Source organism: Empidonax traillii, unplaced genomic scaffold (assembly GCF_003031625.1).
Source record: "Empidonax traillii isolate 1590-97213 ecotype Southwest subspecies unplaced genomic scaffold, ASM303162v1 scaffold2020:size47286, whole genome shotgun sequence".
In the NCBI taxonomy this organism is placed as follows: Eukaryota; Metazoa; Chordata; class Aves; order Passeriformes; family Tyrannidae; genus Empidonax; species Empidonax traillii.
Window position 1 is genome coordinate 25,268 of NW_020957213.1, and position 11,277 is coordinate 36,544.

General features: G+C 50.6%; 3 protein-coding genes and 1 long non-coding RNA gene across 4 annotated transcripts in view; 1 reads left to right on the top strand and 3 right to left on the bottom strand.

The window, feature by feature from the left end:
• LOC114071437 (scale keratin-like) overlaps nucleotides 1-275 on the top strand; it is an 11,295-nt gene extending 11,020 nt beyond the window's left edge. Inside the window, exon 2 of the mRNA XM_027909267.1 lies at nucleotides 262-275. The gene's annotated coding sequence lies outside the window, so the exon portion shown is untranslated. The remainder of the gene's footprint in view (nucleotides 1-261) is intronic.
• The window catches only part of LOC114071439, a 19,736-nt gene extending 16,045 nt beyond the window's left edge, over nucleotides 1-3,691 (bottom strand). Inside the window, exon 1 of the long non-coding RNA XR_003574035.1 lies at nucleotides 3,679-3,691. This is a non-coding gene — a long non-coding RNA (uncharacterized LOC114071439). The remainder of the gene's footprint in view (nucleotides 1-3,678) is intronic.
• On the bottom strand, nucleotides 1,587-2,056 carry LOC114071434 (scale keratin-like). The gene has a single exon (XM_027909264.1). The coding sequence runs from the start codon at nucleotides 2,031-2,033 to the stop codon at nucleotides 1,587-1,589; it is 447 nt and encodes a 148-aa protein (XP_027765065.1). The 5' UTR covers nucleotides 2,034-2,056.
• A 4,232-nt stretch (nucleotides 3,692-7,923) lies between the features above and the next one.
• Nucleotides 7,924-11,277, bottom strand: part of LOC114071438 (keratin-associated protein 9-1-like) — a 7,042-nt gene continuing 3,688 nt past the window's right edge. Inside the window, exon 2 of the mRNA XM_027909268.1 lies at nucleotides 7,924-8,700. Within this exon, the coding sequence (XP_027765069.1) occupies nucleotides 7,924-8,700 (777 nt within the window). The remainder of the gene's footprint in view (nucleotides 8,701-11,277) is intronic.

Below are 11,277 nucleotides of genomic sequence, written 5' to 3' on the forward strand. Positions count from 1 at the left end.
GCCCTGTGTCACCTCCTGCGGGGACTCCCGGGCCGTGGTCTACCCTCCTCCCGTGTCCATCGTCTTCCCGGGCCCCATCCTGAGCTCCTGCCCCCAGGAGAGCGTGGTGGGCACCTCGATGCCCGTGGGGCTGGGAGGTTCCTTTGGCTGGGGGAGCTCTGGGGTCGCTCAGAGCTCCTTGGATTGTGGAGCTTCCCCGTACGGCCGATATTCCTACCCCTCCTATTCCCGCTACTCCGCCTACCGTGGCGGGAGCTGCAGGCCCTGCTAAGCCCTGCAGGGATTCCCTGAGGAGTCAGAGAGCCCAGCAGGGACCAGGAGCAAAGTGCCAGTCCATGAAGGAGCAGAGGGACGTGGCTTTCTGAGGGGCAACAGGACTCGGCCCCAGCAAACCCCTCAGGCCTCCTCTGTGCCCTCTGGATGATGTTCTGCTGCCCCCTCCTTCCATTAAAGTTGATGTTGCGTCACAACAGCATTTCCTCTCTGGTTTCATTTTCTCCTCAGCTAAAAACTATTGGCCAGTGGTGCTCAGATGATGCCCTCGGTTGATGGGGATGGCCCTAAAATCTTCTGTGAGGATTTGTGGTGAAAGGGGTGGGATGAAGCATCAGGGAGGACCTCGTGGCTCTCTGCAACTCCCTGACAGGAGGGGGGAGCCGGGTGAGGGTCAGGATCTTCTCCCAGGAAATGACACAGGACAAGAGGGAACGGCCTCCAGCTGTGCCAGGGGAGGGTCAGGTTGGGCATGAGGAGGAATTTCCTCCTGGAAAGGGTGGTCAGACCTTGGCAGGGGCTGCCCTGGGAGGTTTGGAGTCCCCACTCCTGGAGGTGCCCAAGAAAGGACTGGATGTGGCACTGAGTGCTCTGGGCTGGGGGACAAGGTGGGGATGGGGCACAGGGGGGACTCCACGGGCTGGGAGGGCTTTTCCATCCTAAATCATCCTGGAATTCTGCAATTACATAATTTCACTGGCTTGTTGGATCAGAATTCCTCTCCATCCCCTCACCAGCTTATAAAGAGAAAGGAGTGACCTCAATGTCTTTACTACATTTTTAAAGTGTATTTTCTGCTTAAAGGCTTCTGCTAATTGCAAATGCCAGTGCTGGGAATAGATTTCCATTCCATCCTGGGAAAGCCTTGGCTTCAGCTCCTCCATGGAGATGACCCAAACAGGGAGAAGCAGTGCTTTTCTCTGGCTCTTTAAGAGCATTTCTTTTACTACTGAAGGGCCAAAACTCTCATTTCTAAAGTATCTGAGTACTTGTGGTTGGAAGGAAACCATCCTTGGTGACTACTGGGAATTAAATGCAGCATCTGGGAGAGAAATCAGGGAGCTCAGAAGGCAGAGAGGGGTGGAATGAACACAGGTCAAGTGCTGTGCAATAGGGCTTTTAATGGGCACGAGAAGCAAAGCCAAACAGTCACAATAACACAGGGAACACACACAGACACTTCAGGACCTTTCCAAACCACAAAGCTGCTGCATTTCCTACATGAATTTCTGCCCTCTGATTCCAGCTCCGTCTCCATTGGTTTTTTTCTGCCTCATTTTCCACATCCTCCCGATTGAACTGCCGGGAATTCTTTAGCAGGGACCGCAGCTCCCTCGGCTGCAGGTGCTGTACTGGCGGTAAAGGTACGGGCTGCAACTCCCCCTTCCCGGGGCTGAGCAGCCCGAATTGTAGGACCTGCTGGAATTACACGCCCCCCCATAACCGCTGGCACCTCCAAAGAGGATGGAGCCCCTCAGACCGACGGGATTTCCGTACCCCCTGTAACCCAGGGAGCCCCCGGAGCCAAAGGAGCGGCCGATGATGCCGGGGGGGCTGCAGCTGCCCACCACGCTTTCCTGGGGGCAGGAGCTGAGGATGGGCCCTGGAAAAGTCAGGACGACGGGTGGGGGGTAAATCACGGCCTTGGAGTCGTCGCAGGAGGTCACACAGAGCTCGTTGCAGGCGTTGGCCACGGGCTGAGGGCAGCTCAGCTCGCAGGGGTTGCTGTAGGGCAGGCACAGCTCTCCGCAGTAGGACATGGCTCTGGTGGGAAGTGCAGGAGGGGCTTTTTTTTTTATTTTTTTTCCCCCCAGAAATTGGTCTGAAAGACAGAGAGGAGATCAAAATAACACCGGGTGCCCAGCTCCTTCCACCCTAAAAAAAAGCAATTTACAACGAAGCTCTTCTGTAGCGAGACTGGGCGAGCAGAGGAGGGAATTTAAAGCCCCGTGGGCTCAAGGCAAAGTGTCTAAAAAGGGGTCTTTAAAGTTTATAAGTCTCAGATCACCTCCCAGTAACCCACGCCTCTCAAAGCCCGGTTTGCAGCAGAGTTCTATTCGAAGCCACCCAGCTTGGCAGAATTACAAAGCAAAGATCTGACAGTCAAAAGAGGAAGCCCAGACTTACCCGATCCACCGGCGAGGGAAAGTTTGGAGATGCAGGTAAACAGCCTTGAGCTGCGAGTGCTTTTATACAATCCCTGCGAGTGCCCGGAGGGTGAAAGGACTACTTGTCGGTGATTATCTCATTTGCTTGCAAATCGGAGGTTGTTCCTTGGCTCGTTCCTCTCCTGCTGTAATTATCTCTCTGAGGGGTGGTTGTTCCGAGCCCTGGAAGGCAGATATCCATCTGACAGGCGATTTGGGCTTCTCCCTGATCACCGGGTTGCAGCAGACGACACAGGAATCGCAAAATCGCTTAGGCTGGAAAAGACCTCCAAGGTCGTCGAGTCCGACCTTTGAACCGTCCCCACGTTCCAAACCGCCTGAGAGGAGGGTTGGGGCAGAAATTAGGAAGGAATTCTTCCCTGTGAAGGGGGGGAGAAGCCCTGACACAGGTTATTCCCCCTCCCTGGAAGCGTCTGCTTATTTACACCCTTCCCAACTCCAGCCCTGTACTTTAGGTGCGGATTAAGTTCTGTGGGATGGTTATGAGGAAGCTCCAGGCAACAATTTACCCGTTGTTGTTCTAACTTTATTTATTTATTTATTTATTTTTCGTTGCCACAGAATCGAGGACTTCAAAGCACCTCCGTGTGATTAACGTGTTGTAGATACAGAGCTCGACTGTAATAAAATTAATTACATGTTGTTGCCCTTTTAGGTCCTTGATAGTGAGTAATAGTTTCACCTTAAAACTTGATCTCATCATCCTCCTGAGCAGACCCTTCCTGGCTCTGCAGGTCGTGGTTGTTTTATTTGACATAGAAGGCCATTTATTTTCTTTGCTGCACTAAAATCGAAGTGTTAAACGTGCAAACCTTCTGGTCTTTATGCGGTGTAAATCTGCTCTATCGACTGAAAAATACGTAAGAGGATTTCCCTGCATAAAATCTGAGCTTAAGCTGTTATAAAAAAAAAAAATAATAACAATAAAATTGAAACCAGCCTTGTAGTGGGATAAACTCAGATCTTCTCATTAAACATATGTAGCACAAATTCCATAAGCCTTCCTTCTCCGGGAATAATTCTGCTTGTTATGTCATTGTGTGAAGAATTTTTAATTCCCCGTGGAAATTGGGAGCCCACGGATTTATTTACTCTCCAGCTCTGCTTCCAGCTGGAGGATCTGGGTTTCAGCAAGTTGACTGAGGCATTTAACCACAAGTTTTCAAAATCTAAGGTGGACTTTTACATGTTTTCTTTGAAAAAAAAAAAAAATGTGTCTCTGGATATTCTGCAGCACCTCAAGGTCTTTTTGGCCCCCATGGAGGTTCAATTCCCCCTTGTCCTGTCACTCCAGGAAGGGGAAGGGAGAGTGGAGTCTCTGCAAGTCCAAAACGTGCAGCAAATGATAAATCAGTAAAAATAATGTCCAGGAGGGAGCGAATTCCTGCCACTCTCCCACACGGTTCAGGCTCCTCCGAGGAATCGGCAGCAGATTTAGGATTAACAATTATGGACTCATTATCTTATTAGACAGCCTGTAAATCCCAGTAATTGGTAGAAGCTCCACTTGTGTTGGACACCCTGAAGGTGCAGATGCTGCACAAACACAGGCCCATGAGACGTTTCCTGAGGGCTTTTCTCCCTATAAACATAAAATGACAACGTGTGGAATGGCAGGAGACAGATTTATAGAACCCCTATAAATGCAACCAGTCCAGTTACATCGAACAATTAAGAGGTGCAAGAACAGCAGGGGCTGTTGGGAAACAATGCTAATCCTGATTTTAACAGCATTAGCAGTGCCTTTGTCAACATTTACCTTCCAGTCTTTCCTCTCCTGGTCAGTGGTTTGGTCTCTGGCACTTCTGAACCGACAGGGAAAGCAAATGAATAATTTATAGCGTGAAAATGCGACTTTAGGGAGGAGTTTCCAGTAGCTTTGAGGGTGGTTTGCTGGTTGCTGCCGGGGGGAACCTGGTGTTATAATGGGGGAAATTGTGTTGCTCTTCCGAGTCAGCTCCCCATCCCTGACCCCCTGGGCACCTTGGGAAGGACAGGATGGACAAGCTGGTGATTGTTTGGGCCATGGAGTGGAAAAACAAGCTCAGAGACTTCGGGTTTAACTCATGACCCATCAACTGGAAAGCTTTCAGAGCTTCCAGTCACAACCTCCTTGGGGAAACATCACCAGTGGCACCTTTTAGGGGGGAATTAATCAACACTGAGGTGTCTCACTCCAGCAGTTGGGAGGGTGACAACCTGCAGAGCCCTGCAGCCATCAGTGGGAACATCTCTTGAAATGCCTGTTCTGAGCCAGGCCGCTGCTCCAGGGATCTCCCAGTGACTCACCATCATCTGGAGGTCACTTTGACACACTGGCAGCAAACTGGTCAACAAGGAGAAAAAAACAGGCGTAGATTAAGCGCAGAAACACAAATATTCGTTGTGATGGAGAGTGATGAGTAATTCCAATAGTTCAGATTGAAATAGGGAAATTTGGGTTAAATATTAGGAAGAAATCCTTCCCTGAGAGGGTGGGGAGGCCCTGGCACAGCTTGCCCAGAGAAGCTGTGGCTGCCCCATCCCTGGAAGTGTCCAAGGCCGGGTTGGAGCAACCTGGCATAGTGGAAGATGTCCCTGCCCATGGCACGGGGGTGGAACGAGCTGATCTGTCAGGTCCCTTCCAACCCAAACCACACTCTTTGATTCCATCTGCCTTTTATGCAAAACAAAGCCTTTTGGTTCATTAGCAGGTCTTACTGACTCAGGGTTTGGGCAACTCAAGGGCACTGCCTGGGATATTTGCAGGGCTGATTCATGTGCAGAGATTAAATCTTGCTGAGGGCCCTGCGAGCGCTGTGCTCGCCCAAGTGGTGTGGTGGTGGAACATTCCTGAACTGCTTTTGCAAATGTTGCTTGCTCCGAGTGGAACGAGTGTTTACACTTGTCAATCCTTTATAATCCGCACTCTTGGTATTAATTTTTTGGATCAGATTGTAGCCAAAGCTGTGTTACTGGATTTGTCTCAGGGCAGCCAAACCTTAGAACTGCTCTGTGGCGTTCAGGAGATCCTGTGATTTGTGTCAGGCATTTCAAAAGATACCAAAGCTGAGTCTAACCCAGGCTCCCCCATGGGAGCAGATCAATCCTCTTTAGGGCAGCAATTATCTTTCCTATCAAAAGGGACATAATAACCACCTCCTTTCCATAAAATAGCAGCGGTGGCCAAAAGTGATGACAACCAGGAGAGCTGGGAAAGTTGATTGGAGCTGCCTTGGGTTGTAAACAGAGACAGAGATGGAGGGGAGGGACCGGCAGGGGCTGATCCATGGGCTGATCTTCAGGAACAGGAGCTGATGAAGACCTTGCAGAGGTTGTGGTTGTACCAGGAGCTCTCCTGGGCGTGTGGTTGGCAGAAAGGGCTCCAGACACCGACCCAGGTCGCTCCATGGCTGGTTCATGGTGACCTCAGCTGGGGGAACGTGCTTAGGCTTGCCTGGAACATGGACCTAGACCAGAGGAACATGGACCCAGACCAGCCTGGAGAACAGACCCAGACTTACAGGTAGGTTTTGCATTCCCTGCCAGGCTGGGTCTGAGTCAGCCTGAGCTGATTCCACAGGAGGGAGCAGCCCCAGCACAGAACTGGGCCAACAGAGCAATAGCCCAGTTGGGTCCTTCAGCCCCACCAACCTCACCCCGTCCCCCTCAGGAGAGACCAACCTGCCCCCAGAGCACGTCCCTCCAGGCTGGGAAGGGGGCTGGCAAGAAAGAGGAACCTGCAAATCCTCTGACATTTATTAATTGCTCCCCCAAGACCTTCCCAGCCACGGGGAGATGAATTCCAGGCTGCTGCCAAGTGTCTTCACAGTGGGAGCTTTGGTGGTTTATCTGCAGCTGGTTTGCGGCTCAGGTTTTTTCCTGCTTATAAAATTATTATTTTATTAATAAATTTGTTTTATTTTAATGTTAAAAAAACCCCACCTGTCTTGTTTTAAAACGCTGCCAGCTGGAGAGTGAACTTCTGGAGTGGCTGAAATGAGGGCCCCAAATGTATCTTGTGAGCCCCTCTTTTAAACTCAAGCTTTATGTCTTGATTATGGGCGTGAAAGGCATCATAAAACAAAAGAAGAGCAACTTTATAGTGAAAATCATCACTTTACTAAAAAAAAAAAAATAAATAAATACCTTGAGAAGATATAGAAATAAACGTGTGTGAAATAATGACCTTTTTCTTCACCGGTTATTACAGAGGCTCGGGGAATGTAACCCAAATAATATATTATTAACATTAAATTAACATACCACATTACAGGTGTAACACATCAGTGAGTGTCTGGGAAGCAGCCTGGCTCCCTTTGTTCTGAGGAAGTCTTGGGATGTTTCTGGGTGGGTGTAATTGCAGGAATAACATGGTATTCCACAGGCACCCGGAGAGCAAACACGTGTAGGGAGCCATTAGGGAAGAATGGAATTACCATAACCTTCAGGAGGAAAAACACCACCTGGGATTGCTTGGCGTGAGCAGGACACACCTGATGTCCTAAACAGCCCAAAGGGCTTCGCTGCTGGCACCAGTGGAGATGTTTGAACCTGGGGCTCTGGCCAAGCCAAGAACCGGTGCTGCAGGTCCACCCGTGACGGTCACCACCAAGATGTGCAAAAAGAGTCCCGTGCAAAAGCAGTTCAGAAAAAAAGGTGGGATGCAGAAAAATTAAAAAAAAAAAGAGCAGCTTGAATTTGGCTTCCTTCAGTTTGTTCACAGAAAGGAAAGTCTCCAGAGAGGGCTGGTTGTGAGTTAGAACAGGGCACTCCAAACCCAGACATCTCGCTGTCGTTTGGAGGGTTTAACCGGGTGCCTCTGTGATTTAGACCTTTGCTCGCTGCTTTCCTGACTGACATCCCCTCTTGGCACAGAGCAGAACCAACTCCCTGACTTCACCTGGGCGTCAAGCTTTGAGTGGTCAAGAGGAGTTCATCTAAACAAAGGCCGAGTGTCACCGAGAGAGCGCTGCAGCCCAAGGAGCAGAGGAAAAAGGAGATTCAGAAGGCCAACGCTTTTGATGCAGGAGCATTTTAATGTGAATGCAAAGTGGAAGTGAACATTTGCAGAAAGAGTAACGCAGGCTAGAAGGAGCATTTCTCTAGAGACAAGAAAAGCTAAACCCCAAAATTCCCCAGTCCCTCCAGCGTGACCCGTTTCCTCGCGACGTTCCCTTCCCTTCCCTCGCCACTTGCTGAGTCCCGTTCCAAGCCCTACCGCTTCCAAACCAAAATCCCTGCCATTTGAAACCAAATCCATTCCTTCCAAAAAACCGTGCTCAGTGTCAGACTGGGTGGAAAAAAAAAAAAGTTAAAAAGCGCAGACTTAAGATGCAAAGCCACGAGAATAAAGAAATCTAAGCTAAAGCGCTACGAGGAGTTTAAACGCAGAGTTCCCGGTTTCCAGCGTCGCTTCCCTCTCCGGTGTCCCGTCGATCACATTCCGTGTTCCTTCGCTTCTTTCCTTGTTTCCTTGCCGTGACTGTCGACCTGCAGCTGATTAGACCTTCTTGCAGAGGCCCCTCTGGCACGGGTGCTTCCAGCGGGTGGAGTAGGTGTAGGAGCACTCGGGCACACACTTGGTAGCGCACTGGGGGGCGCAGGGGGTGGCACAGGTGGGCACGCACTTGGTGACGCACTTGGTGGCGCAGGGGGTGGCACAGGGCGCGGGGCACGGCGCGGGGCACGGCGGGGCGCACTTGGTGGCACAGGGGGTGGCGCACTTGGTGGCACAGGGGGTGGCACAGGGGGTGGCGCACGGCGGTGGGCACGGCGGGGCGCACTTGGTGGCACAGGGGGTGGCACAAGGAGTGCACTTGGTAGTGCACGGCTGAGCACAGGGTGGAGCACACGGAGCACACGGTGGAGGGCACGGAGCACACGGTGGAGGGCACGGAGCACAGGGTGGAGGGCACGGGGCGCACTGAGGGACGCACACGGGCTCACACTTGGCGGCAAACTTGGGGGCACAGCAGGACTCGAGGCACTCCAGGCCCTTCTGCGACCCCCCGATGGCCACGCCCGACTCCAGCGCTCCCGCCAGCTCGGCCGACTCCGTGGAGCCCACCACGGTCTCCTGCGGGTAGGTGGTGAGGATGGGCCCCGGGATGGTCACCACCACGGGAGGGGGGAAGATGATCACCCTGGAGTCGGGGCAGGCGATGACGCAGGGCTCGGTGCAGGCGGCCGCGCGCGGGTCGGGGCATTTCAGGTCGCAGGGACGCGGCTCCACGCACACGTTTTTCTCGCAGGACATCCTCGAGGTTGTGCTGCCCACCTGCAAGAAAACCACACGTGTGAGTGAAACCAGGCTGGAAGGACAAGATCAACAGCCAAGTGACAGGAGTTGGTAGATTAGGTGGTCACCACCCTGCCCTGCTTCGCTTTGCTCTTCTCCGTGACCCTTCGGGGCCCAAAACCCTCCCTGCAGACAACAAAGCACCTCTGGCGTGGCTGCTGGAGGAACAACTGTCCTCTCCTCTGTGATTTGGAAGGGGAGGTCGGTGAAATTAGGGCGTTGAGGAATGGGAAGCACGAAATGTTGCACCGCTTTAGATTTGCATAGTCTGGGTCAAGCAGACAAAAGACAGGGATATCATCCCTGTGAGGGAATGGATCCCATCAGGATAGAAATAACTCGGGGTTTAGTGCAGTCACTTCGGACCTTAATACAGAGATTCAGTATCAGGCTCACTTGGGAAATTAAACAAATAAACCTCCGCAGGCTCACAAGGGGAAAAGTTGGAGCACAGCAAAAACCTGGCAGCGGGTCCCTGAATTTAAATTCCTGGGCTGAATTCTGTGGCTTTTTCGATCTTTTGAAATAAATTGAAGGGTGGGGAGGTGATTTGGAAAATGCAATCAACCTGTGTTTCAAGTTGCCATTTAAATTGTAACCAAATTCCAACTCGAAGCACCGAACGAAGGAGCCTCTTAATCTGTTGTTCGAGATTAAATGGAATATTTTGGTTTCAGCCAAGGTGGTTCTTTATTGTCTGAACTGCTGCACATTGGAAAAGCCTGGGTGGGGCTGGGTTTGACTCAGGCAATTTGCGTTTTTCTTTTTCTAGACAGAATGTCAAAATATCCATCATTCCCCCCCCCCAAACTTCTCCTGACCTTTAAACCCCAATCCAGCCACTCTCTTCAGGTTCCACCCTTTTAACCTTCTACAACAATTAACTCTGTGACCTTGGCTTGACCCCCAGCACAGACCAAACCAGAGGAAAAGGAGAAGTGAGACCCAGACCCAAACACAAAACCCGGAGCACAAAAAATTCCCACTGGATAATCCATTCCTACACAGCCCGTGAGGTGTTTTGCACAAGACCAGTGCTTTGCATAAATAGAATAAAACCCCCCAAAGCAACTTCCCAAGGAATTTACAGCTCTGAGCCCAAAAGGTGACTGCAGATGTCCCAGTGTTTCTGTAGCCCATGCCAATAGTTGCACATCTCTGCCCAAAATTAGATAAAGAGTAGAAGCCACAAGTTCAGGACCGCCCCACCAGGTGGGTATCACTGGCTGAGGTATTTTAAGGCTTTTTTTATAAGGCTCTATACATTAAATTTCCATAAATTTTGATATCATCTCAAATTCAAATCCAGTTTTACACCTCAAGCCAGCAGCACTTCTGAACTTTTAGCAATTAGCAAATGGCTCTTTCAGGAAAATAAACTCCTGACTATTGCCTGGAATCACAGAACACGAATCCGAAATCCAGCCCTGAATTAAACGTTAAACACTTCCAAAACTATAATTATATTTTTTTTTAAATTTTATTTTAATTTATTTTAGGTTAAAAAAAAAAATGATATCAGAATCCAACTTACTCAGTTCACCGAGGAGAGGCCAAGAGAACCTGCTGGAAGGTCTCTGAAGCAGGAATTGTCTTATATACCTGTCTGGACCACCAGGCTGATGCAAGAAAATAACGTCATATTTGGGCATTAGGCTCCATTACTCCCCAAACCCAATTTGGAGGGTAATTACAGTAATTGTTTTGCTTTGCTTACTGTTTGTGTTGATTACCCCGTTCTTGCCAGCACGTGACTTGTCCCTGGATTCCTCTGGATTCCCAGTTTTCAGCCTCAATCCCGGTCTTGGGGTGTGGAAAGATTAAAGCCCGGCATAGTGGGAGCCCTGTCTGTGCTGCAGCTGCTCAGAACTCCCAGGGCTCTCCCTTCCAGTCCTTAAAAAACAGCACTTTGTTTTCCTGGCTTTAACATCAGGGCCTCCAAGAATGCATAAAGAGCCTAACCTAACATTAGGCCTGAGTGTGCTGGCTGGTTTAAAGCTTGTTAGGACGTGTTTACAGAGTCACTGCATGACTGGTGTGCTCAAATTGCCTCCCAGAGACAGTCCTGGCTCCTCGCCTGACACTCCAAAACACGACAGGTCCCAGGTTTAGGGGCATAAAATAAAAACACAACAAGTTTCGCCTCGGTGTGAGTTCAGGACTTCTTTCCACGGAGGGTGGAGCAGCTGCCTGGGAAAGGCTTGGAATCTCCCTCTCTGGAGACATCCCAAACCCACCTGGGACGTGTCCTCGTGTCACCCCTGCCCTGGGTGATCTCCAGAGGTCCCTTCAGGACTATTCTGGGATATAAAACAGCACCAGGACTTGGTGGAGCCCCAGTTTTTAGCACAAGATGCCTCCTCCTCTGCCACGCAATTCCCGGTCATTCCCAGGAAGAAACACAAGAGGAGAAAGCTCATTTTGGTCAAAGTGGGATGGTCAGAGGGATCCTGGTATGGGATAAATCACTCCATCCCCAGCCCAAGTTCACGGTGGTTTTGGTCACAGCTGGCACCAGAAAGGCACGTTGTGAGTGTGAGGAAGAGTGTGGGAAAC

What these genes read in the sequence shown, in the direction of transcription:
- LOC114071434 (XM_027909264.1), bottom strand. Translation starts at nt 2,033, where the DNA reads ATGTCCTACTGCGGAGAGCTGTGCCTGCCCTACAGCAACCCCTGCGAG.